At 21.5% G+C, this 10,840-nt stretch overlaps 1 protein-coding gene across 1 annotated transcript; it reads right to left on the reverse strand.

Annotated features, from left to right (window-relative positions):
- Window positions 1-516: 516 nt before the first annotated feature.
- On the reverse strand, window positions 517-8,452 carry LOC409395 (MATH and LRR domain-containing protein PFE0570w). Its single transcript, XM_006564480.3, has 8 exons — window positions 8,194-8,452; window positions 3,842-7,694; window positions 3,537-3,706; window positions 3,279-3,454; window positions 2,984-3,194; window positions 2,631-2,774; window positions 1,225-1,388; window positions 517-728 (listed from the first exon to the last, which is right to left on the reverse strand). The coding sequence occupies exons 2-7, from the start codon at window positions 7,644-7,646 to the stop codon at window positions 1,236-1,238; spliced, it is 4,659 nt and encodes a 1,552-aa protein (XP_006564543.1). The 5' UTR covers window positions 7,647-7,694; window positions 8,194-8,452; the 3' UTR covers window positions 517-728; window positions 1,225-1,235.
- Between the last annotated feature and the right edge of the window lie 2,388 nt (window positions 8,453-10,840).

The following is a 10,840-nucleotide window of genomic DNA, read 5'->3' on the forward strand; positions in this document are numbered from 1 at the left end:
TACAAATATTTTTTTCTATATCTATTTGTTCTTATTTTTTTATAAAATGACCAAGGCACAATATCATATCAAATATAAAGAATCATACATTATTTTTTAGTGTACAATTAAAAATTACATTCTGTTCAAAATTTATTGATGTGTATGCAAAGAACACAAATTCACCCCATATGATCATTTTTTTATTTTATTTAATAGTAATAATAATCTATAGAAAATCCATACATATACATACTAAATGAGATGTATAATAATATCGTTTTGGATAATATAATTAATTATGAATTTTATAAAAGATATACATATATATTGAAAGTTACATATCAGTATATGTTATATCATATATTATATTTTTTTTATTTAGTCTTTTTTTTAAATCTTTTGTATTTTCTTTATTTTTGATTTTATAACAAATTAAATATTTTTTAATATAAAACATAATTTAAAAATTATTCAAAACGATAATACGAAATACCTCATTCTGTATGTAATCGCGTATGTAAATTTATAAATCTAAATCATTTAATATTAAAATAGTTCCATTTGAATAATTGATTTTATATTTTTAAAATAATCGTGCGTGATTGATGTTAAATGATACACCAGCTGTGACTTCTTTTTCACGTTAATGTTTTCCAAATTAATTATCTTGTTACTTCGAATCCAATTTATAATACTAGGTGTGTTGGAATATGACGTTAGTACTTCCATTCAAAATCATTGGGCATCTGTAGCATATAATTGAATTTTTTATATATTTATTTTATAGATATTTTTGAATAAATTTCCTGTTAAATTACAAATCAAAATATTGAAGTATTTTAATATCTAAATATATATAATTATTTAGAAAATATTTTAATCAAACTCATTATTATATTAATTAATATTAATATTCTGATTAATCATTAATAATATTATAATATTATAATTTTATGTATAACATTTAATAATAAATGATAAATGTAAGAACTAACTATAAAACAATTCCCTTTTTTAAAGAAATAATGTATTATACAACTTCATATACAAATTATATATAACAAATGACAAACATGTATTTACACATTACGTATTGCTATATTATAAAATTATTACCGCTATATATAATACTTCGATAAAATAATTATCTCTTTCATGTTTGAAATTCTTGTTATTTGTTTTCTATCATATAAATTACAAATAACTAAAAACAGATTTACAGATGAAAAAATGGAATATTACCATTTCAATATTTATTGGACTTTTCCATCAATGTACGCCTTCATGGCAGTTTGACATTCTACAGAACACCAATGCTGGATTAGCAAATATGTTTCTGATTCTAATGCCGCATCCAATTTTTTTCGCAAACTGTGACGTAATAATGCCTTTGTAGCTTCCATAGACTGAAAATAAATAAACAGAATATTAAATAATAATTTAGAATGCAGATGCAGATGAAAATTCTACATATATAATATGAATATTAATTAGTTTTGTATATATAATTAGAGAGTGCAATTATAAATCGTTTTATTTTTATTTGTAATATAAATGTCTATAAATTAATTTAATTAACATAAAAATTTATTTTAATTCATTTTATGTTACTAATAATAATTAGATGTTTTAATTCTTATATTATAATTAGCAGGAAATCAAATGTTACTTAAATATTGAGATGATATATGTATTATTTGTATATAATTCACTTATTAATACATAATATTTAAATAATCTGAATAAATATATAATATATAATATAGATTAATAGAAAAAATGATTCATATGAATGTATGATTAATGAAATATATAACATTATTCACGACCAATTTTAAATATTTAGTTTAACAGAGAGATATTGTCAATGTCTTAATGAAAGAAAATATTTTTAACAATAAATAAAAAAATTTGGAAATTTATCTGTTTTATGACAAATCATATATGGAGGTGTGTGTGTGCAAAAATGCAAAATATATTTTAAATTTATATTAAAACTTTATATTATACTTAAATTTTATTAAAATCTAAATTTAAGAATTAAATTCTTTTTTTTTTTATATAGTTCTATATTCTAATAACAAAATTAAATACAATATTAATTAAATACAATTATAAATATAGTCAATAGCAATAGAAATTTATGATAAAATAGAAATAAAATTTTTATTTTATACCATATAATATAACTTTAAACTAAAATTGTTCAGAATCATACCGAAGGCTTCAAAAATATACACATAAAAAAAATTTTATTATACAAACATTCAAATATTTAGAATTATTATGAAAATAAAAAAATATATATATTATATTTTTTTAAAAAAATTTTACTTTTTTTATTTTATTTTTTTATATAGAAAAGAATTGTGATATTTATGAATTTTGTAAACAAATATAATCTGATTATACTTAACATTATATTATAAATATATTGTCCAGAAAATCATTTATCTTCAAAGATAGAAATAAAAAAAATATTTAAAAATTACTTTTTTACTTTGACCTACTTACAAAAGTTATTATTTTCCATTTAAGAATACATAATATTTATTTCAGAAACAATAATTTTATTAGATATAATATTTATATTTAAAGAATGACATGTATTATAAAAATTAATAAATATATTTATATAGAATACATACCTGTGAAGATTGTTCACTCATAGCTTTTAAAGTGGGTAATAATTCAACTTGAAATTTATCAGGCCACAAAACTCGAGTAACAAGACCAGCTCTTAATGCCTCACTAGCTGTTAGAGTTCTTCCACCTAATAATAATTCACTTGCCTGCAATTTTAATTTAAATTTGATTTAAATTATATATATTTTAATTATAATTATTATATATAATTATATTATAATTATATATATTTTTTAAAAATCATGTTATATTATAAATAAATATATTATATATAAATAAATGTGATATTTTTATATATGATATAATATTATATTATTATAATATACTATTATTACATACACATATATATACTTACAATTGCACTTCCTAATATATGTAATAAAGTAAATACAGCAGCACCTTCAGCAATTTGTCCTAATTTACCATAAGGTGTACTGAATGTGGCTTTATCACTAGCTATCACAAGATCGAATAAAGGCAACATTGTTACTCCAAGTCCAACTGCAGCTCCTTGAACTCCAGCAACGATAGGTTTGTTAAATGATGCTAAACTTTTAATAAAATCTCTAAAAATATAAACATAAGTTTTTTAAATAAATAAATATAATTAAACATATGAGTATATAATTTTTATTATAATATTTACGTACTTAACAGCATCCGCCATTTCTTGGGCATGAATCCGTCGTTCTTCTTTATTTGTATGTAACAACATAGATAATTCAAGACCTTCACAAAAACTACTACCTGTAGATGTTAATAAAACAACTCTGCAATCATCATCTTTTTTTAGAATAGATAATATTTCGCGAAATTCTTGCATCACCTAAAAAAAAAAATGCTATTATGTAAATATATAATTACAATAAAACAGAAAATATTAATTAATTTTTTCATAATTTTATTACCTGTATAGTAAGAGCATTTCTTATTTTTGTTGAAGATGATGGTGTAAGTATTAATTGAACAAGATTTCCGTGTCGACGTACATTTATTTCTTTATTACTAAATTGACTTCGAGTTTCTGCTTTTATTTTGTTATTATCCATTTCTTGCATTTTAGTAATATTTACATTTACTGAAATAATAATATAATTTTACTGAATATTTCATTATTTTACATATAGAATATTATTATTATTATAATTTGCTAAACATATAAAAATTTTTTTACAAATATAAAATGCTTTTTGCTTTTTGAAATCATTTTTACCTTTATTTTTGCGATTTGTCATTGAATTTGCAGATCGACTTCCAGCATTTACTACTGATAGAGCATTTGCAGCTTCTGCAAGGCAGGCTGAAAGTTCATCTTCTTCTTTGGAAAATTCTTCATCATTTGGTTCATTTGCTTTAGCAAATGTAACTTTACTTTTTGCAGTTTTTTTTGTCTTTGATGTTACTTTACATGTAGTTGTACCATTTGATCGTGTAATAACTTTTCCTAAACTACTGTTAGTTTCATCTGTTTCTTGTGGTTTTGAATTTTTGTCAGTTTTTTTTGAATCTAATTTTTTAAGACGTCCAGAAAGAAATATTTTATCTTCTTCGGTGTCAACAAGATCTATTCCTGTATCATTTTTTTGTATAGTTTTTTTTTTACTTTTTTTTAGATTTATTTTTTCATCTTGTGAATGTCGTCTTTTTGTAGATCTTAAAGAATGAGAAGTTTCATCAATTTTGATTCCTTCATTTTTTTCTGAACTATCAATACTAACTCTAGGACTTCCAGATGCACTGGAAAATGAGCTAGATGAATGTCTTCTAATTATAATAGATGCATCTGCTGCATTTCTTATCTTTGCAGGTAAAATAAATTCTTGAGATGTTAAATTTATTTGTTTTGTTGATACAACTTGATCTCCAATTTTCTTATCTACCTGCATATCATTTAAATATATAGAAGTTCTTTTGGATCTTGGAGAAACTTTAGATACACTTCCTGTCGAAGTACGTAATCTCAAAACAGCATTACGTACCAATTTTTTTCTAAGTTTAAGTTCACGTTGTACTTTTTGTATATCCATGACTTTTGCTTGAGATTTAGTAATGGGAACTAATCGTTTTTTATCCGGTTGTTCTACATCATATAATAAATTAACAACACCTTCATCTTGAAGCAATCTATCTATTTCATTAATAATTTTCTTTTTTGGTTTAGGATCTCCATTATTTTCTGTAGATCGTTTTGATTTTGGTCCTGATTTTTTTGATGTATTTAATTTAGCTTTTAAAGCAGGAGTTTTTTTATTGGAAGATATGTTTTGTTTTAATATCTTTTTTACTACTATATTTCGTTTAGCAATAGGTTGTGATCCCTTTTTGTTCAGATTTTGTCTTGAAGGCTTTAAAGGTATATTATCAAGTTTATTTAATGATGGACCAACTTTATTATTATTTGTGATTTGTTTATTCATTACTTCATCTTTTATGAGATGAACTTCATCATTAACAAGTAACGTAGTTTCCTTAGATACATGATCTTCAGTGGATAAATTAGTATCAACTGAAATTTGTGATTCATTTTCTTGTGATTGTTTTTTATTCAATGAAACTTTACCTTTATATACTTTTTGACGTTTTACAATATTCTGTTGTTGTTCATGTTCTCTAGCTTTTTCTGTAAGTTTTCGTTTCCTACCTGATCTTGATTCATCTATTCGTATATCTTGAACATCTGTTTTTTTTTCTGAAATATGGGATTCAATAATCAGAGAAGATGTAGAAAGATTAGATTTTGTATCTTTTATAAAATTATTTTCATTTATTAAATCAATATTAATAAATTTTTTTTCTGTGTTATGTTCAGTTTTTTTTTTTATTTCTTTAGAATTTTTATTAGATGTAGATTTCATTGTTTTCTTTTTAGAAATTTTCTGTGTATTTCTTTTCATTGGTGTAACAGGCAATTCTAAAAGTTGTTTTAATGCTAGCTCTCTTTCAACTAAGGGATCAAGTTTTGGTGGAGTATTATAACCACTTTGTTCAATCTTTACTGGACGTTTTCCTTCCTCTGTTAAAATTGGTGGTTTCAAATTAGACCAATCAGGATCAACATCACCTTCCAATATTTCTAACAATTCTTTATTATCAGAATTGCTTTCTTTATTAGTTTCTGTATTATCCGATAAATTTTTATCACAATGAATAAGTGATTGAATATTAGGTTGAGGTAATGGTATAAGTGCTGGTAAAGAACTTCCTGGACTACCTACTAATTTGCTTGACAATCTCTGTGTTAGTTTCTTAACAAAAAATATATCAGGTCGCGGTGGTGCTTCTACTATCTTTTGTTTCTCACGAAGTCGTTCTTTTAATGCTTCTGTTATTTCAGTTGATGAAGCTATTTGATTGGTTAAACTACGACCACGATTAATAGGCATAATTTGTGTCTGTGATGATGAAGTTTGATTAAGTACAACTGTTTCGTGTGTTGTATTTTTTACAGACATTCCCACAGCTTGTGGTACAAAATAATTTACTTGATCTTTAAGTGATGATTTTATATTATCTTGTTCTTTTTTTATAACTTGATTTTTATCTGGTTGTTTTTCTGATATTTGTATTTCTTCGTTTTCTTTAATAATTTCTATAGCTTTCTCAACATCTGTGTCTGGTTTTTTCTCAATGCATGTTATTTCTTCTTCAACTACTACAACTGTGTTTTCTTCTATTGCTTGTGTTTTTGTCTCATTTAATAAACTTTTTAATTCAATTTCCACAGTATCTGGTGTTTTAGATACTAATTGATGATCATCTTCTGCATTTTCATCACCCCAATCATCAAAAATATCTTGAATTACACTTCTTTTCTTTCTAGTTGTATCTATTTTATTTGTTTCATTTGTAGATATATTTTCTTCTTCTATATTATTAATGTGTGTAGATGAAATGACTTCTTTATGAATAACTTTTTCTTCTACATTAATTTTATGTAAATTACCATAATATTCAGTCTTATCATTGCTATTTATTTTTACTTGATCATCATCATATTTTTTTCCAACATTTTTATTCTCTTCCTTTATTTTTTCTGTTTCAAAATTAATATCCACAGTTTCTGAATTATTAACTACTTCTGAAGTAGTAGAATTTATAGAATTTTTTTCTAAAGCAATATGATTTGAAATTTCTTTATTATCTTGTTGAACGCAAGCTTCAGAAATTTCTGAATCTACAATTTCTGTTGAAATGACTTCAATAATAGTTCCATCACTTTCTTGAGTATAATCTATTAAATTAAATTCTTCATTTACAATTTCAGTTTTTTTTATTTCTTTTTGTTCCCTAGAAATATCGTTTTCATCGGAATTTATAGTATCATCTTTTTTATGTACAGTTAAAACAATATTTTCTTCTGTACTTTCTACAGTTACTACCATTACTTCTGAATTAGCATCAACTAATTTGGACAAATCTGCATTTGTATTTGTGACATGCAAAGTTTGATCTTTATTATCAAATGTCTCACTAAGTGTTTTAATTAATGCTTGACATTGAACATTACTATCATCAACTGAATCTATGTTTAAGACTGTACAAACATTGTGTTTTTCATAATTTTGTTCATCTTTATTCTTGAATATTTCAGCATTGTTTGTATTTTCCTTATTCAAAGATTTGTCTTCTACACATTTTAAATTACTTTCATTTTTTTCTGTTTGATTTTCTTTATGTTCCTCATTTTTTGTACATTGATTATTATCAATTTGTGTATCATTATTTATTATTTCTTGTTTTTCTTCATTAATTATAACATTCTTTATATTTTCTGTTATTTTATTTTTTTTATTTTCAATTTCTTTACTTGAATCTGTTATATCATATTCATTTCTTGATAAAACATTTTGAATTATATTATTCGTACATTCTTGCAAATTTTCTTGATTTTCAGGAATATTCTCCTCATTGTGTACATGATCAATATTTGATTTTGTTACTAATGAAGAAGGTATATCTACTGTTAATGATAATTCTGTTTTATTAATATCACTCTGTATTTCATCTATTTGTTCCATGGTAAAACATCAAGATCGTTACAATTATTTAACAAATTATTGATTGTCCTGTCAACAAAAAAACAATTAATATCATCAATAATAAAAAAATTATAAATAAAATAATTAGAGAAAAAATAAATATCAAAATATATTTGTTATTTATTTTATTAAATATAAAATAAAAGAAATTTATTATTTCTCATAACCTTACATAGATTCTTCATCAATCACATAAAAATAAACTTAAATTCTTTTTTTTCGTCTTGAATAAAATAATTATAAATTATATTTTGCATAAAATAAATTGAAATAAATTTTAATAATAAAATCTATACTAAAAGCTATGGAAGCTACGTTAGTTAACTAATATATTTCGATATTTTTTAGGATGATAGTAAATAATAGCTTATAGACGATTTTTATACAATGATATAATTCATTGTATTATTTTACAATAATATTATGTAATATATTTCAATTAATATCGTTTTATTTAGATTGTTATACTAATTAATAATATATTTGTTAAATACGTAAAATGATTTTAATGGCAGAATGAACTTACCAATCAGGACTACCATGTCCATACTGCATAGATATCCGTAAAAATCACACATTATTTATATTATTTATGTTTATTTAAAATTGTTTTTAAAAAAGAACAATTCGATTAATCAAATATTTTATATAAATCTTACTTTAGTAGATCTCAGAAAAAAGCAATTACTTTCTTAAATCCAAACACAATGTTTACAGGAATGAAGTCGGAGGTTCATACTACTGTCTGTCTGTCTGTCTGTCTGTCTGTCCGTCCGTCCGTCTATCCGTCTGTCTGTCTTTTTCTTTCTCTCTCTTTTCCCCTCTTATCCTCTTATTATTAATTTAGATATTATTTTTTTAATTTTTTTAATGAAATTAAAAAATTAGAAAACAAAATTTTTACTTAATTAAAATTTTGTGTATGTTCTATGATATATAATAAAAATATAAATTTTATATAATTATAATTGATAATTAATAATATAATTATAAGATTATCATTGTTATCATTGATTATTATATATTTTAATTAAATAATGATAAATTCTTTTACAATTCTAAAATATTATAAATAAATAAATAATATATTTGTTAAGTTATAAATATAAATTTAATATAAATTATAAAATATTATTATAAATAAAAATAAGAAATTATTTTATTTAAAAATATTATTAGTACTAAACTAATTTTGTTATAATTTACAGAATTAACAATAATAATTTCTTGATGTACATATTAAAAGAAATCGAACTTCAATCCGTGTAATTAGTTTTAGTACTCATATGTTTTTATTATACATATCTACATACATATTATTTTCATTATATATCAATAATATATAATATATAATATATATATATATATTTTATACATACTTTCTTCATATATATTTTATATTTTCATGTACATATTTTTTTTTTTCAAGAAATTCTCTTTTTAATTTTTATATATGTTTCGAGTTTTTCATTTTAAAAGAAAGTATAAGCAAATTCATTGTAAAAAATATTTATAAACATTCTAAGATTACTATTGCATTTTTTCTTTTTTTTTTTTTTGGTATAAATTGTTAATTTTATCTATAAATTAAACAAAGAAAAATAAATAGAAGAATTTAATATCAGTAGCACCATCTTGTGAATGAAAGTTGAAAGCTTCGATTCGTAATTAGTAATATAGAATATGTAAAGAGGTATTCATGATATTACAAACAAGAAGAGGAACATTATATAAAAAAAAAGACAAAAAACATGCAAATTTTAATTAAATAATTATATATATAATATTATATATTAATTATATAATTCTTAATATCTCCCTTAATATTATATCGGGAATATAACACGAAAAATTAGTTAATTATTAGTTTTTTATATTAAAATCCTATAAATTTTTATTTTTGCAATTTAAAAATTCAAGATTCAGGATTTCAAATAATTTTCTATAATAAATTTTATTGAAAAAATTTTTTTAATTAACTATTTATTAATGATTATCAAATAAAAGACATCTATCACTTATGAATTACAGATCAGTAATTGAATAATAATAAAAAATCAATTTAATATATTTGTTTATTCATTAAATAAATTATTTATTCATTAAAAAAATAATTAAAAAAAATTATAAACAAAAATTTTATATGAATATAGAGAAAAAAGGACCGAAATGCATTTATTATATTCATATTTAGAAATAAATCTTATAATATATAATATAAAATTAGTCATCAAAACGGATTGAACGTAGATTGTATTAATTCTCATCTTAAAATAAATAATTAATTAAAGAAATTTTTATGTTGAAATTTTCAAGAAAAATTATTTGAATTTTTAATTTTAAAATACAAGTTTTAAAGCATAGAATTTTTTAATAGCAAAATAGTAATTAAAAATATTAATTTTTAATATTATTAATATGTGGAAAATATTAAAAAACTGATAATCAAAGTTAGTAATTTATTTTATCTATTCATTTTGTCTGTATCTCCTTGAATATCTCTTTATATACTCTATATTATTAACAAACAACGGTCAGAATTTTCATTGGTATCGCAGAATATCACCATAGATATCTAAATATGATAATTCTTCAAAGATAAAATAAAATAGAAAATTGAAGATCAGTATCATTTCTTAAGTATTTTTAAAGAGCGATATATATATAAAATCCTAGAGATGGCGGTAGTGCCAAATTCTTATCTTAGCTTTATTTTTTACTATTTTCTCTTCTAGTTTATATTATTTTCATTTATGTCTTAGTTCAGAGATGGCGCTAATTACCTAATTTTTAACCTATTTATCCTTTTTTAATTATTTGCTATATTTGTTTAAATTTGAATCTCTCAATAAAAAGTTCTATTAATATCTAAATATTAGTTCTATTGTATATTTCGACTAAATTATTTTTTTAATATAATTTTTTTCAACAATAGTAGATAAATTTATTTTAAATAATGTATCCATATGTACTAATAGATGACAATGAAATAATTTTCTACTATTTTATTAATCTCTTATCGTTGTTTTAAAAAACATAATATGAATATATAAATCGTAATTCTTTAATTGATTTTTTAGAAATTTAATTTCAAGAGTGTATGTGCATGTTATTTTCTATAATTGAAAACGTGATTAAAGTGCGAAAGTTTATCTGTACAATATATATATATA

This window comes from Apis mellifera, linkage group LG10 (assembly GCF_003254395.2).
Source record: "Apis mellifera strain DH4 linkage group LG10, Amel_HAv3.1, whole genome shotgun sequence".
Classification (NCBI taxonomy): domain Eukaryota; kingdom Metazoa; phylum Arthropoda; class Insecta; order Hymenoptera; family Apidae; genus Apis; species Apis mellifera.